The 20,740-nt window shown below is 33.6% G+C and overlaps 2 protein-coding genes and 1 long non-coding RNA gene across 4 annotated transcripts in view; 2 read left to right on the top strand and 1 right to left on the bottom strand.

Annotated features, from left to right (window-relative positions):
• LOC127861513 (uncharacterized) overlaps window positions 1-20,740 on the top strand; it is a 170,923-nt gene that overhangs the window by 57,317 nt on the left and 92,866 nt on the right. The gene's annotated exons all lie outside the window — the stretch shown is intronic.
• Window positions 1-20,740, top strand: part of LOC127861506 (elongin-C) — an 80,821-nt gene that overhangs the window by 23,546 nt on the left and 36,535 nt on the right. The window lies entirely within an intron of this gene.
• LOC127861503 (neurogenic locus notch homolog protein 3-like) lies at window positions 349-6,307 on the bottom strand. Its single transcript, XM_052400064.1, has 5 exons — window positions 6,265-6,307; window positions 3,672-3,839; window positions 2,733-2,918; window positions 2,037-2,150; window positions 349-1,674 (listed from the first exon to the last, which is right to left on the bottom strand). Exons 1-5 carry the CDS (start codon window positions 6,278-6,280, stop codon window positions 1,523-1,525), a joined length of 636 nt encoding a protein of 211 aa, XP_052256024.1. The 5' UTR covers window positions 6,281-6,307; the 3' UTR covers window positions 349-1,522.

Below are 20,740 nucleotides of genomic sequence, written 5' to 3'. Positions count from 1 at the left end.
CAGCAATAAGAGCTATATATGAAGTCATTTTACCAATGACGTTGTAGACATTTTCTATAGAAAGCCAGCAAACGAATGAATACGCTATAATACGGTCAATTTGTCATAAAATTATGCCATCCAATAGTTTCGAGTTGAAAGAAACCATACGCTTAAATCTCGTTCACTACATCAATTCCCCATTGCCATTGGTTAACTTTATAAACCGATATGAAGCTTTCCAAGCAATGTTTTTTTTTCAACGTTTTATGTTTTATTAAGTATATAATATAAAATGCATAAAACAAACACCTTACATATCTACGTTTACAAATGCATGTATTATATACAGAAAGGTGAGATGCGGCAATGAAAAAAATAGTGTAATGATATTTCTCGTCTTAATGCAGAGACTGATACAAAACTGAAAGGCATCGCGACATACAAAACACGAATTTTAATGACTGGAAATGTGACCAACAACCAAATTTAAGTATTCAATGCCATATTTATGTACATAGTGTTCTACACAGACTTGAGTTTTCTAAATAAATAATACAACTATGAAACGTGCTAACAACATTTTCACAAGAAAAGTACAACACCAAAAAACACACCATTAAACAACAAACATGATAAAAAGGACCATAGAAACGTGCAAAAATACTAATCCAGTCACTGTTGCGAGGGCACGTATTCCAGTCACTGTTGCGATGGCACGTATTCCAGTCACTGTTGCGATGGCACGAATTCCAATCACTGTTGCGATGACATGTATTCTTTTTTAATACAATTGTCTACTATAAAATCCATGTGCCATTGTTATAAACATCCGCGACGTGCCATCGCAAAAGTGACTGGATTATTATACGTGCCATCGCAACAGTGACTGGATTATTATACGTGTCATCGCAACAGTGACTGAATTATTATACGTGCCATCGCAACAGTGACTGGATTATTATACGTGCCATCGCAACAGTGACTGGATTATTATACGTGCCATCGCAACAGTGACTGGATTATTTTAAGCAAGGGAGCCAACTTAACAAGTTTTTTCCCATCATACTCATCATATACAGTTACAAAAGTTCCAAATTCCGAATCAGTACATAGAATACTTCTATAAAATGATTTGCTTCGCATCGAGCAGTTAGTTCCTACTATCAGTTAAACGTTAATATATTTTTTAAGCTCATTTAATTTAGTTTGGTACCAATGGAAATTGATTGTGGTGCATACTGTTTCGATTGATGCCACTTATTTTTCATTAAAAACGAATTACCTTTGGTTGGAATATGGAAAATCCACATCTTGCAATGTAGTAGTGTCTTATTTGTATTTGTTTCAATAGCAGTTAGCGCGCTTCCAAGAAAGCTGTGCGACTATTTATTTTATACAGAACAAAATCCGACGACTGCGTCATTTGCATAACATATTGTAAAAATACGCAAAAATATACTGAAATTTAAAGACACTTGAAAGTGTTAAAATGTGTTGTTGTTTTTTAATAAACGAATATATAACGCTCTGGAGCTATTGTTCATGAGAGCAACAACGACAGGATGATACTAAATGGCAACGTCAATGCCATGGACACGGGAGCTATGTGAAGCGACTCCGCGACACCTCCAGGCATTGCAGATGCGTCCGCACTCTCGACAGAGCCTCTACCGATAGCATCACATTCGGTATCTGAACACAGAAAATAGTATACGATTTGGTGTGACTTTATTGCGATCATTCGGTCAGTATAGTTTAAGATGCTCCCACATTGTTTTTAAATGTGACTTGCATTTTGAATTTCTATTTCTCGAGTTTTGCCATTAAAAATTGCGAACCACGGACAACAAGTAAGACAAATAATTACAATAATGTATCGAGTATTCCTCCAAACCCCGCCGAACCCATCCTTTATGCTGGATCAACTGATTTGCTAATGAAAAGACCATTTTAATCAATAAAGAGCCAAAGAAAAAAAACATGAAGTTGTCGTCCTTATAACTCCTTTCTCGGCAATCATATATAATTACAGGAAATGCACATGGTCAACGTACCTGAAAGCGCACATATTTCGCATAATTCTCCGGTCCAGCCAACCTTGCAATCGCACCTGAAGCTACCAAATGTGTTCGTGCACTGACCGTTGAAAGTACACATATCGGCCCACTCTAAAAACAAACATAGTATACATTCATTATGTGCGTGATTTTTTTTTTTTATGCCACCAGATCATGTTCGATTTCTGTTCTGGGACTACATGTAATTGAAGGGGCGCAAGAGCATCGACCTATTTTTGTTCAATTTTCATTTAGGAATGTTTTATTAGTTAAGTTGTCGGCTTATAAACAGCAAATTTGCGGTTTTTGGTGATACTGCGTAGGAATTAATTAATTGTGGCAACAGCAAAGTTAGATTGTGCCTTAATAACGAATATATTTTCTTTCCAATTCTGAAAAGGCAATGAAATTTATAACAAACGTCCTTAAAATGTTTTGTAGACTTATAATTATAAAAAAAATCATAGACATTCTATATGTTTGTCTTTCCAGACGTTTGAATATTCGGTTTGTTTAGATACTTGCGTAACAATTAATAGTGCCAGTATTACTGATACGCCATGGCCATTAATGAAACCCATTTACGAAGTCTTTATCTGTACCGATGTACAACTTAGAAAGTGTGCCAGAAGTACCTATTCCTAATGCATTTATTTAGAAATTATTTCAATAAATTAGACTAATTTATCTGACTTGTGCACTCATCTTCGTCCTCGTCACAGTTTTTCCCCTGGAAACCGGGAATGCAGCCGCCGCAGTGTGGGATACCGGTGGGCCCTTCACAGAGCACGTTGGGGTTACATGGGCCGTAGCATGTCATTCCTTTGGTACAATTCTCCTTTGTTTCTAGGCAAGGATCGTCCATGGTGCAGTTGACGCCTATGATAGACGTGAAATTACTTTAAAATAGACTATTGGCGTTGAATTAAGTATGACAACAAGTCAACAATACGATTTCAGCGTTTACAGTTTCCAATACGAATATACAATACAAAAGCCCTTTTCCAAATCCAACGTAGTACACCGATTATCCTTGTAATTCTTCGCGAGGCAAATCGACTGTGCATCTAGTGTTCTCGCTTAAATGCTGTTACTTTAACATTGACAAGAAGCATCTGGGCACACTGGACTGTATATTGAAAGACCGCAGTGCTTTATGTCTGATAACAACTTGTACATCTTGCTATCCACTAAACAAAAAGGCCCGGATTTCTTCTAATAATAAAATGATAAAAAACGACTAAGCAAGTCTAATATGCAACATTTGCACGGATAGCGTGCTCATTCAGACCAAGTGCTTGACAACCACTTGGTGAGCATAAGTACGACTTACACGTTGAAAATGTCCCGCCGTTATTTTTCTGAATGTCATAAGCATAATCCATTATATGCATGTAGTAATTACGGTCTCTACAATCGACCTATTCTCGAGTCAATAATATTGTCGACAATGTTAATGCATCTTTAAAGAAATCGAACACAGTTTGTGCCATTTTTATTGTATATGTCCAATATTTACATGCGCTCTTAATGGTTGATTTCGATTTTAGCGTTAAACTGTTTCGTTACTTCTGCTTATTGACAGTCTGACATCGATTACGTATTGCCTTGCGGAAGTGACCTAACACATACCAGTCTTTCCATGCTCGCACTCGCAGGAGGCGTAGCCAGATGTTTCAATGCAGTTGGAGTTCGGTGGGCAGTTCATAGTATCGCACGTATTAAACGCAGTCACACCCGGTTCCAGGTCAAGACCCGTATCCCGCCTTTCCGTCGTCTGGCAGTCCACGCGCACCATGACTGTAACGGAAGCAAAAATCGACAAATGTATATGCTTTATTTAAAACATACCAACATACAAACATTTATTTAAAATGCACGCGTGTTTAGCGAATCAACGGCGCATAAGCAATCGATTTTAATTATTTTGCTTTGGTGACCTGTAATTTGCAAACGTCGGGCTTCCCCTAAGATTCTAGCTATATAAACTTCAGTGATACGGACTTATGACCAGACCTTTAAATATTGCACAAGTAGACAATTTAAAAACATAACACGACAACAAAGCAGCGCAACGAATGATATGGCTAACGTAGGAGATGACAATTGTATGCGACAATGAGCTTTTTTTATACCCAAAATACCATTTCATAGGTCAGAAAGTGCGTAATAGCTCGTTAAGCAGTTTATGCCATGAAAGAAACTCTTGCATGGAGACGGAATAAAACTGTTTAAGGGTTGTTAGATTGCTGCCTAGAAGGCTGTCAAACATACCTATATGTATGTTGGCAGCTCGTTATGTATGTTAAATCGGTAAATTAGTTAGGCAAATACTAGGCTGTTATGTGGATTGAGGTTCTTATGGACGACCGAAGCGGTCATGAATTTATTTGGTTTTCGATGGGGCAAGTCCTGTATTTGAGCCATAGTCATGCATAATAATAAACAGCACTTCACATCACTTATGGGCATGTTAAAGTGTTCCAGACATACTCGTTCACTGAAATCAGCAACGCATCACACCACTTAAGTGAAGTTGTTTGTGTTCTAGACATACTTTCATAGTAAACAGCAACGCATCAAACCTCTAAAGTGGACGTTTAAGTGTTTAAGATACACTCGTCCATCACACCACTGAAATGCACGTTTAAGAATTCTAGACATATTCACAGTAATTTATAACATGTATGAGTGTTCAAGACATACTAGTCTATAGTAATCAGCAACAGATCATGCATCTTAAGTGCATGTTTGAGTGTTCCAGGCAAACTCGTACACACAACTCAACACACATCACACCACATAAGTGCATGTTTGAGTGTTATATACATATTCGTACATAGTAATAACAACACATCACTGAAATGCATGTTTTGGTTTTCTAGACATACTAGTACAATGTTATCAGCAAAACAGCACAACGCTTTAGTTCATGTTTGAGTGTTCTAGACATACTCGTAAATAGTTATCATCAACGCATCACTCAACTTAAGCATGTGTTAGTGTTAGGCTTTTACTAACCTGAATATATTAATTTTGTTTTTATCAATTACTTCCCTTGTTCTGTATTTATTATTACCTTGATGTGAATGAATCTTGTGTTGACATATTGTTTTGTAATGGTTGCCTTTAATCATCACACATGTAGATAATATAATGATACAGTGCTCGGACAAAGGGCTAAATTAAACGTCAGTCTCTTTATACTCTCAGACATTTGCAGCATTTAAATGTGTTCATTATCATATTGCAATAAATCTTACGCCAAAAATCTTAGGTGTAACAAGAAACTGACTGACGGAAAACAATACTTCAGACATTTCACACACTGTTCGCATTTCCTCTCATTATTTAGACTATATAATAACGAAATACAATTAATAACGCTGAACTGAGTATTTAATTGTCAAAGAACGTTCCTGCTTGTACATTTGATTTTTTTAATTATTTGATGTTTCTTAATATATAATGCATTTGCGTGTCAATTGTCTGGATTCATACGCAAAAAATACGTGACAAGTTTGTGAAATTATGTGTTATATATTAACGAATTGTTTAAAGTTCCGGAAAAATGGAACCAGGTTGAAAATAACATTGAAAACGTTCATTTCGATAAAAAACTAAAAACACTCAAGAAAGCAAGGGTACAATATGATGTTTATTATATTTATCGCCAACACGCCACCTTTTCCATGTTCCATAAGTTCTGTTGTTAAAGATATATTTAGGAGTGTTGCTTTATTCAAATACCTCGAACAACGAAAAAACATAACAAGGCAGTAAACGGAAACTCATCATCTAACAGAGGAGAAATATATCAGCAAGCGGTCATAGCCTAACTTCTCTAAACGTGCTAGGTCTAAAACTTAGTCTTTTATTTATTAAGAATGAAAAGGTGAGAAACGGAGAATTTTACCTTTAATTAGCATCAGTCGAATGCGTACTATTTACCACAAGAGTGATAGCCCAAAATACTATTAACAACAGAAAGTAAGTCCAGTATTCGCGATGAAAATAAATAATAGACTTAGTTTCAGTAAATTCATTTTTCACAGTTACCTGATACCTGTAGTTTTACAAATTCTTAATTAATCAATGATGGTGCAACCACAGGAATCTCAATATTAATGTGCTTTAAAATCTGTGTTTTCAAGAATACATTCTAGTCTAAATGTTAAGTGCAACCATACGATTTCTCTTTACGGGCACTTGTAAAACAACTTACCGTAAACAATCACCATACCAAATGCACATGTTTGCACGAATACGTCCATTCCAAAAACATGCAATAATACAATAATATTCCAGATTACTGAATTGTTTGTCAAAATATATCGCGCACTGATTGCACGTTGTTTGGGTTTTATATTTCGTGTGTCAAAACTCATCCGAACAGTGTATTTCCTGCTTTGGTATGAAATAAATAAACTTCTCGTCCGTTTCGAGGACACTGACTCAAAAGAACTTAACTGTGACTGTCACTCCTACTCGCATATAAGACCGACGTAGACACGAAGTTAACAGTTGTTATTTCGCGTTCAGTTACATGGACCAATAGTGTGTACCATTTGTATTTAGGGGCCCCGCGGTCGATATATTGACGCTCAGACGCCCTTTGGTTCATTTCAGTGTTCATGTTTGGCAAATATAGTATAATGAAAACATGACTACAAATGCCTTGAATGATCTGACCGTTTGTACAACACAATACAGAGAGCCGACGACAAACACCGATAACTTGTCAACATTAAACACTCATTTTTAGTTGATCGCGTAAGCGTGCACACTGATTAGCCTGTGCAATTCGCACAAGCTAATCAAGGACGACAACAGCGAACATTATCAGTGCGTTCAGCGCTTTGATTTAACCTTAGTTGTTACTGCACTGTTCACGCAAAGTCACGGGATTCAAGCAATATTAAAGATGACGCATATTTTCAAAAGTCTATTTATGCGGCTGAGGATGACGACAATCGACGCAAATAGTCCTACATGGTAATAACATGATTTATTGATCGACTATACGTTAGGTTTTCGGGCGTCACTTGTATTAAATACCATGGAAAGCTTCCGGCCTATTTACACCCGCAGGTAACAGGTTGTTTTCTTTTTAGCTCACCTGAGCACAACGTGCTCACGGTGAGCTTTTGTGATCGCCTTTTGTCCGTCGTGCGTCGTCCGTCGTCAGTCGTCCTTCGTGCGTCGTCAACATTTTGCCTTGTGAACACTCCAGAGGCCACAAGGTTTGTCTAAATGATATGTTGGTTGAGTTCAAAAATGGTTCCGGTCCATTGAAAAACATGGCCGCCAGGGGGCGGGGCAGTATTCCTTATATGGCTATAGAGGAATATGTGAACACTCTAGAAGTCACACTTTTTGCCCAATCATCATGAAACTTGGTCAAAACATTGGTTTCATTGATATCTCGGACGAGTTCGAAAATGGTCCAGATCGGTGAAAAAACACGGAAAAAAGATAACCTGTACATACTTTCTAATACTGGTAGTCAACTCCCTTGTTGAAACCTTGTTAACACTCTATAGGCCACATTTATTGTCCAATCTTCATGAAATTTGGTCAGAAGATTGGTCTCAATGATATCTTGGATAAGTTCGAAAATGGTTACATTTGCTCGAAAAACATGGCTGCCAAGGGGCGGGGCATTTTTCCTTTTATGGCTATATATGGCTTTAGTAAAACCTTGTTAACACTCTAGAGGCCACATTTATTGTCCAATCTTCATGAAATTTGTTCAGAAGATTGGTCTCAATGATACCTTGGATGAGTTGGAAAATGGTTACGTTTGCTTGAAAAACATGGCTGCCAAGGGGCGGGGCATTTTTCCTTATATGGCTATATATGGCTATATGGCTAGTAAATCTTGTTAACACTCTAGAGACCACATTTAATGTCCGATCTTTATGAAACTTAGTCAGAAGATTCATCCTAATAATATCTTGAACGAGTTCAAAAATGATGCCGGTTGGTTGAAAAAACATGGCTGCCAGGGGTCGGGGCAGTTTTCCTTATATGGCTATAGTAAAACCTTGTTAACACTCTAGAGGCCACATTTATTTTCCGATCTTCATGAAACTTGGTCAGAAGATTTGTCTCAATGATATCTTGGATGAGTTTGAAAATGGTTTCGGTTGCTTTAAAAACATGGCCACCAGGGGACGGGGCATTTTTCCTAATATGGCTATATATTGCTTTAGTAAAACCTTATTAACACTCTAGAGGCCACATTTATTGTCCGATTATCATGAAACTTGGTCAGACGATTTGTCCCAATGATATCTTGGATGAGTTCGAAAATGGTTTCGGTTGGTGGAAAAATATGGCCGCCAAGGGGGCGTGGCATTTTTCCCTATATAGCTATAGTAAAACCCTGTTAACACTCTAGAAGCCATATTTATTGTACGATCATCATGAAACTTTGTCAGAAGATTTGTCCCAATGATATCTTGGACAAGTTTGAAAATGGTTTCAGCTGCTTAAAAAACATGGCCACCAGTGGGCGGGGCATTTTTCCTTATATGGACTTATGAATCTTCATACAACTGTGTCATTATATTTGTTTAAATGATATCTTGGATGTGTATGAAAATGGCTTTGGTCTGTTGAAAAACGTGGCTGCCAGGGTGTTCACTAGTCATGAAAGTTGGTAAGAACATTTTGTTCTAATGACATCTTGGGCTGCACAGAACAGGTCAGTTCCTTTGAATCTCAGGTGAGCGACTTTGGGCCTTTCAGGCCCTCTTGTTGAATAAAACATTTAATTCAAAACAGTTGTGCTCCTAAAACAAAACTTTTATTTTTTTCAGAATATATATTATAACAGCGGCTAAGGATAATCAACGAAAGATCGTACGTTTAGTGGATGAAAACTTAAACAACATAAACAACAACGCAAGTACCGAAATATTAACAGCTTGAATACGAGTCTAAAAATATTGTGTCATGTATTATGAAACATGCCTTTAATTGTAAATTATTGTGATGATATTATTGCTACTTCTTTTATGTTCTTTAAAACTTAATTAGACGTTGTCATAACTTGATTCTATATGTGCATACTTAGGCATACAGTGATCACATTATTTGTTTTATTAAAAGAGGAAAGTTATGCTTTTGAATATTATTCATATTATTTTGAGCTTACACCTTTTCTTCATTCAGTGTACGCAATCCTGATATTATTTATTAGTTATATTACTATTGCTTGGTGTGCTGATTCCACGTGTTTACTTGTATAGTCCAACAAATTAGCTTTGTTCTTGAGTTCTTTTCACGGTTTTAGTGTATTAAAGCTACAACCGAAATAACTCTTTATTATGAGCATTAATATATTAATGTAAACAATCGCAACAATTATAAAGATCATATAGAATAATGAATTTCATCCAGAGTTTGTTAACTCACAAGAACCGTTTCGATATGTCTGTTTTCAAATTTAACTACAAATAGCTTGAATTACCAATATATGATGCGTATATTAAACTTTTTATTAAAAACGTTTCCCTTATACAACCATTACAAAACAGTGATTGTGATTTAACAAAAAAGGAAGCAACATAATGAACAAAACGACTGTGCAAATTAAGACATAAAACGTATTTGCGAATTAAGCAGGTAATACGATAAGTTATCCAGAATCAGTTCTCACAATATGACAAAGTCAGTTTTTCAGACCTATTTATATATTTTCTAAATAAGTTATAAACAATAGTTCAAGCTTCAAACACAATTTCTGTACCAAAAACTAAATAACAAATCAAACAGACACCAACCATTTTAATTAACCTTGTACATTGTATATCCTTATGTGTGATTATCTTAATTCATCGATTGATAAATAAGAAATATAAGATATATTTTATTTCGGAAGAAGAGATTTAATCAACGGCAACAGAAACGATAACAACAATCATGATCATATACTACTCATATGTGATACAACTTAATTCTATAATTGGAAAATACATTACCTGTTGCGGACAACAAGCAGCCAAACAAAATATTCATCAACGACTTCATTTTTCTTGGAACCTTAGGTAATGAAATGTTGATTTTAATCCAGATCTATATAAACAGAATCGAATAATCCCAACATCAATGCAACAGTTGATGTTTTAATTTCTTAATATTTTTTTAACTTTGTTAATCACTTTTAACAGCAACAAAACATGTCTGCGTTGCGCCAATGCTCTCTATAACGCGTCCTTAATCAGCGTTGATGTTAAAACCTTTTCGGTATTTAACGTTTTAGAGCTTCGAGCTAAACTTCCGCTTCGTTGTTTTAATGACTCAACGATTGGGAAATGTTTGTACAAAATATAAACTTATTGACATCCTGAGGTAACTAATTTAAATTCATGACACATACTGTATTAAATGAAACACTAAAGTGGTTGTGTTGGATTACAATAGTATCGACAACCTACGTTATGTTCACAAAGAAAACGCATGCAATACACTGTGGACTCAGATATACAATTATTATACGTCACCTACATATAAGGGCAATACATATATTAGTATAAATAATTGATTACAAACAGGGCAATACATATATTTGTATTAATATTTGATTATAAACACTGTCAAAATGTAAATGTTTTGTACATCAACCGTTATGAGGGTAATTTGCAATCATGACAAATTCTTTATAACTTTGGCGAACAAAAATCGATCATGTTTAAATTATATGTTTATGTCATATTGTGAAATGTTGTTCTAGTATACAAAACATGGTATTGATGTTTGTATAAATTAAAACAGCATGTTATTTTTATACGTAGCGTGCTCCGCAAATCCTGAAATTCAATTGAAGTAACAGTTTAGGATAATATAATAACATTTACTGTTGAATTGTAAACATACTAACTATATAAATAAATAGCATACATTTTCTTTTAAAGAACTACATATCTACGTGTTTAAGACTGTAGGATTATTCAAGAAAATTTATCACATTTTCATATTGATCGATATACATGTACGAGTAAAATCCTTTACTTTATCAACCGGATAATATACATTAATTATTCAAATGAATTATTTGTATTACGACATCATATGAACATCGAAATATATGAATGTAAAATACAGATTGCTCAATTTTTGTATATCCTCAGGCGTAATTTAAATTACACATTTCATATTCATCTACATATAATTATACTATCAAATGCTCAGTTATCTGATTATGGTTAGGCTATCGGCGGAAGCCAACGCCCGTTTGGTGTGGTGAATTAGAAACGCGAACCTAGAGAACTTGTTTATTTTGAGCTGCGTAATGCAACCACTCTTCTAATTTTCGGTGCAATGTTCAATCAATTTTGTCTTTTCTTACTGGCTTGAGGTCTAATTTATGAGAAAGCCAGTATGAACAAACACCTTGACGTCATCGCATTCTTGTTAGTATGAACTGGTGCAAAGTGTGGTATATATCAATAAGGCCTCGAAATGTGCATGATAAGTAGAGTCATCCATGCATAAATGCACATCTTTATTGCAATTGAATTTGAACACTTAATGTTTCAACTTCAAGACGGGATATTGGAAATTAAAACACCGTTGTGTATATATGCGATGCATTTTATTAATAAATTAACAACACGTCGTTCGAAAAGAGCTTCGTTCCCCAACGAATGAGATCAGTTTCAGTGCGATACAAATGCAATATACGTATAAGAAATGTTTTCTCTTTTTGTTTGTCGGGGCGTATCTTTTTACCTACGACCGACGTCAACTTAAATTTCATGAGTAAAGTGATCTCATTGAAGGGAAGCTTACAAGAAACCAGAATTACAACCCAATGCTTATTCTTTTTTTGATTTTCAAGGTCGACATGTCTAGAAAAATAAAAGAGGAATAAATGCAACTTCTTAATAAGCTCGCATTTAAGGAAATTGTTGTGCACCGAAACTGTTGCTTCCTAATGCATAGTTATTGTTTTTGTTGATTTCACACTGAATTTTTTGTGTGCAAGACTAAATGAGTGAATATGTGTGTTTTCATAAAGAATGTTATTACATATGTGAGATTTCATTTGCATAGGTTTTCAAATACATGAGTATGCTTTCAATCGTTTGTTCATATATGCGGTTTAATTTTAGATGAACACTGATTTATTTCTTTGTTTTAATGGAGCTATTAGTAAATAAAACATACAACTAAAATCATTTCCATATTAAAATGTATATAACATATTTCATGTCAATATCATAATGATATTCCAACATAATATATGAACTTATGTTAATAGTTAATAGTTTTTCAAACTAAGTAACAAATTTACCACAGGTGGTTAGCGTGTGGCTATTATATTAATTAGTAAAAACTTAATTTTGAATGAAACAAAATCACTATCAAATATATATATATATATATATATATATATATATATATATATATATATATATATATATGAAAGTAAACCTTTTTCAGAGGAGAAGTTGATTTTTCGTTATGATTTTATTATTTTTCATTCAAAATGATGGTTATACTAGTTAATATAATAACAATATAATAATTAATATCAAAGCCACACGCTAACCGCCTGCAAAATTTACCATAATCTTTGTTCAATGTTATGTACAAGCTAAACATGAGAATAGTGGCGATAGGGCTCAATTTTACGTTCCTGTCACAATAAAATGACAACTATTCATCTTATACTTATTAAATGATATACATTATTGCAAAGGGGTGATGATGTAACACGGAACAAATATACCGGTGTATTTTTTAATTTCAGCATATGCAACAGTTCACATCAACTATGTTGATATAACGATTATATATAAAAAAATAGTGTGTGGAAACCAAACAAATATCTAAACGATGATGTCACAAAAAAGTCCTTTGGTCTCTTCATTTACAATTGCAAAGTCATCGGCGGGAAAATAACTTTAATTACGTAAATTTCATGTATACGCGAATATAATGTTAATTACAACCTGGATTGTACGAATTTCTCAGTAGGAGATTTTTTTGTGTTTGATTACTTTGGATTAAACATAGGAACAACGTGCTAAATGCAACTTAATGCTAACAATCATAAAGTCTTATTTCTCAGTTTTATTTTTGCTTTGAGCCTCTTTACGCTATCAGCGGTTTGATTTATAGATATGGAGGCAAGTCTCGACAAACGCTTGCAGTAAACAACTTGTGTACGAATATCGTTTCGTTATTCACCATAAATGGAATGCAACATAATTTCGTTCGGCTGTTTTCTACATATATTTTTGCAACATGTTAATCACACGTTAATCAAAAACGAATGATTTGACTTTTACATCCTTGCATTTAACGTCATTTTAGCGATATTATAAGATCTCGCCAACAGACTCAAAGAAAGAGCAAGAGCATACGAAATTGAGGTCATCACGGAGAAGTCGTAGATCATGGTGAACAGCATGACGAACACCAGTGCAGACATCACCATTGACGGCAAGCATCTCGAAGAAGTGACCAGCTAAGAGTACTTTCGCGCAACACTGTCCAAGGATGGTACCAGTACCGCTTTGATCCGAATAAGAATTGCCATGGCGACCGCAGCGATGGCCAGACTGAGGTTGTGGACAAGCCGTTCCATCAGCTTTCCCTCCAAGTACAGGCTAAACAAGTCCCTAATAGTCTCCATCATACTCTACGGATGCGAGACGTGGACGCTGAAGACCCGAATGAAGGAGGGTTTCTGTATCTTTGTCCCTGATTCCCCCAACGGCAAAAATAGGTCAAGGAATTGATGATAATGATGATGATGATGATGATGATGATGATGATGATGATGATGATGATGATGATGATGATGATGATGATGATGATGATGATGATGATGATGATGATGATGATGATGATAGAGAAACCCTCCCCCACATCGTTTATTCTGCAAACGATGACAGTGACTTGGCATATTTCTAATTTCTTCTAAGATGCCGATAAACAAGAAACGTTCATGAAGTTTGTTTGCGTTATTGGTTATTTCTCATTATTTGGTGCGTTTTGAAGTTATTCTTTTGTTCTGTTTCAGAAACAAGTAATTAAATTTGATGTTAGTGCTTTGGAGACTCAATCAGACCGTACTATTACAAAGTTCATATTATACCAATTTACAGGGCTGTGTAAGCCTTGCACAAGGTTTTCGCAAACGCATTTTTCTTTGACCGAATACTTTCTCATCGACAAGCTCTGTATGTCTAGACAATATCTTTATGCTTAGTATTTTTGCTTACACATGAACATGCAAAATTATGTTGTTGAATTGTGCATGTTTTCCGAAACGTTTTATATAAAACGAGCATTTGTGTTTTATGGAACTTTTCGTCTTCAGGAATTGCTATTGATAACACATGAAATCAATTCAAAACTTCATAAAATGACAGCAAACATTAGAAAATGACACAATAAACAGATTAAATGGCACACCTGTCAGCTGTTTAACGCCTACAACAGTTAATGTCTGTAATTAATGAACAATTAAGTGATAATACGCAAATTGTAATTTTTTAATTACATTATTTCCTTGTGGTTGTAATGAATGTTAATGTTATCTTAATTATTAAAAACAAACAAGCATAGCGAAATATTTTGTTTTATTTTGTCATTCATAGCAGAAAGCTTTAAATATTTCTTAACGAACAAACCATACGACAATTTGCCTTGTCAACATCGTAGACAAGCCAGGTGGTGATGCATCGTTAACTTTCAGTCTAGCGTTGAATGTTTTTTAGTAAGTCGTAAATCTGCACATATGCATAAACAAGGAATTATGTCATGATCATATTCTTGAAAATATCCCGGAAACGAACCACAACCTGACATAGAATCTGGAGTGCTTGAAGCTTGAAGCAAACTCGGCGACATGTATAATCACTTGCTGAATTGTTATACAATCAAGGCGTATATCCTCTCATGTTTACGGCACACAATGTATGTTATTAATGTAATGATAAGAAAAGGATATATTATTAATAATGTTTTTTGCATCATTCAATGAATATATGAGGATAAATATGTGTTCCCTATATAAATAACATAATATTACCAAAAAAGCAATGTGTTCAAATCCGAACGTTTGTTTTTATTGGACCGATTGACTTAAAACTGCTGACTTTATTCAATGTTTCTTTTGTAAAATAATTCGTTAACGAGTAAAGTAAACATTACTCCATACGTGCATATGAAGAAATATAGACGATTAAAATGCGTAAATGTGTATTAACGTAAGTAAAGGAACCACATTGGTTTACTATGCATAAAGTCATGAATTACATCCTTTCTTTATTAAATGCCACTGCATACCTTCTGATTTGATAATTATGAAATCCTTTTTTCGATTATCATTTAAATTACAAATATGTTATATTTTAAAAGTATAACAGCAACAATGGAAGTTGGTTTTATAAATACATAATCTGGCATTATGTTTGGCGGTATGGAGATACATGCCAAGAAGAAAGTGGCTTGTGTTGACATTCGACCATCTAAACTTTAAACATACATCAAACACTTTATGAATCAATGACAGTGTACAGCATTGCAGTCTATAAAGTGCATGAAATAATATGACATAAAACATTACATGTCATTATGCAATATAACATAACATTACGACACATATTAAGACTTGTTTCAAAAGCATTTAACAGACCGAATTAAGATCCCCTTGTTTTTGTTAATTATAACTGAGTTACATAATTTTTTAGCAAGTATAATATATTGTGTTGTCGAGATTTTCATTCAAGCCTATTTTAATTGTAAATAATTGAGTACCATACGAAAGTTGCGGGCGAGCGCTCATTTTTCATTCTTCGTTTCACAACACAAATGACAAAGTGTTTTGTACCTAGATGCAGTTCAGTATAAACAAGGAAAGTCTTACATTATTTACATGGAGTAAACGCCCTGCGCTTTTTTACTGTTGTTTTAAATGAAAATTAAACTAAAATGCGCAATAACACACTTGTGTATGTGGTTGACGGTTTGTCAACGATTACTGTTAAGGACTAAGGCAAACAAATCAATGTTTTTGAGAACCATTAAACATAAAAATAATATACACCCAAAACATAATATTGAATGATTAAAAAAAAGCTTTTATACAAAATGACCATAGACAAATGGCAAAAACCATTATGGTGCACGGTCTATCGATTTTATGTTAAGAGTTTCTATGAATAAGTATTGTTTAAACGGTCGCCTATGCACCAAAACTGTAATGTTCCTAACCAATCAATGTTTAAACAGAAAATATTCTGGCTTTTTTGTATATATTTTTAGTCGCAAAACATGCCCTGTTTCTGATTTCAAATGAAATATTTCTATGAAATTCAACCTCATTGGTACCTGTTGTATGAACAAACTTAATTTGTTATTTATAGTAGAAGAATTATAGATGAAAACAACAATATAAAAATAAGGGTATATTGGTCCGACATGACTATTTTTTTTTGAAAATGCATCGAGGAAACAGAAAGATGTGTTAATAATTTGAATATATAATAAAGTGGTTTATGGTCGAATCATTCAAGTACATTATTACATGCTTATTACCTCTCATATATGCTTCCATTTAAATCTAATATTTATGATTGTTGTGCAACTTGATTTTAGCATATATATCTTATTGCACATTTCAAACAATACTATTATAGATTAAGTCGAGTGTAGTTCTGACAATTATATTTTTATGTGGTGCTTCCAAGAGCATGCACTGTTCATTACAGCTTAAAGGGATATTATACTATTTTGTCAAATATTCATGAATTTATATTAAATGTGTAAAATACTTATTATACATAAATTTCAATATAAATCAAAATAAAAGTTAAGAAGAACATGTGTGGAAAAATGCGAAATAAGCCAGATATTTAATTCTGAAATCGAAAATGTCTGTACAGTTGAACTCGCCAGCATGTATATCATGCTTGTACGATGTGAATTTAAATCTAGTTTTACGGATCATTTTAATTTCCTGCAACGATATCTATTCATACGACACACGAACACTAACTCTGATCATAATAAATAGACGAATGCTTCGGTTATTGTTGGAAAATATGCACGAAATATCTTCGTCAAAACCGGCTCTGGTCGCTAATTTGTCTTTGCTGCATTGTATGAAATTCGTCTTTAATGTGTAATTTTTCTTGCCTATTTTGTGTTATTGTAACATATTTGTATCAATATATTACAATGAAACACATATGAAAATCATATCATCTCCCTTTTAGAAAGCTTACATATTCATTTTGCAGGCCGAGAAAAACTGAAATGATAATTATTTGCCAATTATGACAGTGATAGACGAATATTAAATTTATGTTCATGTGGGTCATGACAACAAAATGTTTATGTTGTCAATGAGAAACAGTCAATAAAGAAATAAATATGTTTTGAAATTAATTAGTATGCAGACAATCTTATATATTTAATGTTAAATTAAAATGAAATACAAAAGTATATAAAAAATTTGGCCTCATATACATGTAGCATCACTGCATTTTTTTTTATATGCGCTTCAAATGCTCTTTGCATGGGCGAACACTTCTATTATACATGTACGTGTTACTGAAGTGGTTTATTTGAAACGCTAAAACTGAGATTGATACTTGTTTATGATAGTAGGAACAAGAAGGATACGTCTATGTAACTTTTTCATGGAGTTGCGTTCAACTAGTACCTGAAACAACCAATTCTTTAAACAAATATGAGCCATTATATGTTGAATTATTGTGAAATTTAACTGTAAAAGAAACTTTCTCGTGTTTCTGATTAAGCTTTTCTTCGTTCATAGTTTCGAAAAAGTTTCGAAACTTTGTATTTAAAACATAATAATTGGGTGAAGAATTTACCCTTGAAAATGAAATACATGTATTTGAAATAATGCAAAGCAAAGGAGATGGCAAATTAATCTTAATTATTTAATTAAAATAAATGTCAGCTGTCTAACGCCTACGACAAGTAACATTTCTATTTCAGTTGTAGGTTAAGGAATATTCAAAACTTATTGTTACTGAAATTAAATTAATTTCCTTGTAAGTATGATATATGTTAAATCTTTGTTTTTATCACTTTTTTTAGTCTAAACTGGTATGCAGATGTATGCATATTACTATGATAATAAGCTATGTGAAACAAAAATGTTCCGATTTTACAACATAATAAATTTTCACTATGATTACAATGTTAAAAAAACAACAGAGAAACAATAATCTAAAATGTACAACCCTATCAATTTTCAATTGAATCAATTAAGCATTTTTTTGCACGTTTCACACATCATACGAGATTAAAGGTCCAAAAGAATATTATTGTACTAATTACATAAAATTATTAAAATTGTCCTATTTATTACTTTATTTAATTTAGTTATTGTGTCTGTATTAATATTTAAACTTATCTTAGGCTAGCTTCAAGACCCTGAAAATTCGAATAATTCGAAGTCCTTTTGTGAGCACAAATGTACGTTTTAAATGACATGAAAATGATAAAACAGTTGTCATTTTCACATGAAGTACCATTTTAAGGTTTAATTCTATTCGCATGTTTGCATTTATAAGGTTTTGAGATTTCTTTATTAAGTTTTGCGGTATAGCTGTTTGACGTCATTTTTGACCTTACCTGACCTTTGTAAGTGTCATCTAAAATTAAAATAAAAATTCCCGCGGCTAGACACGAATGAATACACTTCATTTATTCCATTGGCTGATTTGAGCATACCACCAAATCATTGGAAACATGTCCGCGTCTTTGTAACACTGGTTTACTGCGTGTTCAGCATGAAATAATTTTATCTCTAATGAAAAAGTTTGATAGATAGAACAGTTTTACACTCGACTCTTGACACCAATACGGTTTGTGCGTGCACCTTTTATTTTCAGAGGATTGCCAGCGCAATAGCGTTTGTACTTAAAGGCTATGCTCTCATATGTTGTAATTACTTCCATTATCCTGTCTGTGTACTAATATATTTAAGTTCATAAAAGTATCTTTTTCCCTATCCTGATTATCGTTTTGGCCAAACCATGTTAAATTGTTTTCGAAATTGAACATTTAACATGTAAAAGTATAAAGTTTTAAACAAGCCGTCGTTCCAGCAGTGGAAGCGTGGCCTCACTTTAATGCATTGCATTCCAACCCGCAAGGTATCCGGGTCAGTTCGCGGCCAGTAAAATAATCGTTATATAATATAGACGCTATCGCGTGAACTATGTGAACTGGAATTTTCTTTAGACCAGAAATATGTTAAATGAAGATATTCAGCGATATAATTATGGTATGTCAATAATAGATTCTTAATGTGTTTTCAACAATAGCATGATAAATATTATTTTTGATTAATTTAACAAGAATTATTCCACCATATTAACTAATGTATAAAGCATGAACGAGATGATTCTCGATACTGTTAATAATCGAATAAAATAGCAATGCCAGACAAACCACTAAAACAGGTTTGTTCGAAGAACGCGCGTATAAATATATAAAATATGTACGGATACTTATATATATATACCACATTTATATAGCGCCCTTTTCATACTCGAGATGTGCGTTCAAAGGCGCTTTACAGTTTTTCCCCTGATAACTGGGTCATAAGTCGTCCGTTATACATCTTATCTTAACGTCATACTTCGCGTATGGCCGGTTTTAATTTCACCTCCATTCTTCTTTTGATTTTCTGTTTTGTTTCTATAGGTTTATGACCAGCAATATGTAATAATGTAAAATAAGCCGCGAAAACTCCGCGTAACATCCCGTACTGCGTGTGATGCAGCTAAGAACTGCACAGAAAAAGACATTCGCTATCTTTGATCTCATTTATTGAACTCTTTACCTTTCACCAACTCCAACCACAATCAACGCCGTATATCATTTTTTAAGGATATTTATTGTTTGTACTGAGTTACATTTCCCGAATAATTTGGAAATTGATTATTTTGACATTCATATAATCTGACAAGGCCAGTTTAAAAAGGAGTGAGTTTGTTACCAATATTATGTGGATAATATCAGTCTTTTACTATTGAATATGCATATTATTCTTTTTTTTAATACTTTTTAATGATAATTTTCTTTCGTTTGATCTAATTTGCAAAATATTAATTCAATTGAATTTGGTATGTTTGGAGTTCCGTTTCAGAATATCGCATAATAACTATATGCATGCATTCAGAATTATCGTTTAAATACAGGTCGACAAAATGAGGTATGAATATATTTTTAATAGTGTTAATTGTGTATTCATAACTGAGATAATTTATGTAGGAAGAACCTGAATTGGTTGCTTTTGAAAAACTTCTGAAAAGGACTTTCACACAAATAACACACTGACTTCGCATTTCGAATGTCTGTTGTTTCATGGACATTTTAAGTGTTTATTTATTATTGAATGAACTGCCTCTTTAAAACCAAAGTAAAACGCATATTACTGATTGTTATTAGTCGTAATATAAAAATTACATTACGTCCCCTTCAATCATGGTATTTATTAAACAAGAAACCGTCGGAGACGGGTGACGCTCCCCAAAGGTTTTTTTTGTCACAATATTGCACTATATATTCAGATAAAAGGAAACGTCTTGAGGACACAGTAGTTGGGGGGGACAAGAATTTTTATATATAAAATTTCAAAGGGCCATAAAACTGTGAAAAATCATCCGACCAGAACCGGCTGATAATATGCACAT

The sequence above is a fragment of the Dreissena polymorpha genome, chromosome 16 (assembly GCF_020536995.1).
Source record: "Dreissena polymorpha isolate Duluth1 chromosome 16, UMN_Dpol_1.0, whole genome shotgun sequence".
NCBI classification, from domain to species: domain Eukaryota; kingdom Metazoa; phylum Mollusca; class Bivalvia; order Myida; family Dreissenidae; genus Dreissena; species Dreissena polymorpha.
This window is presented reverse-complemented; position numbering and strand designations above follow the sequence as displayed.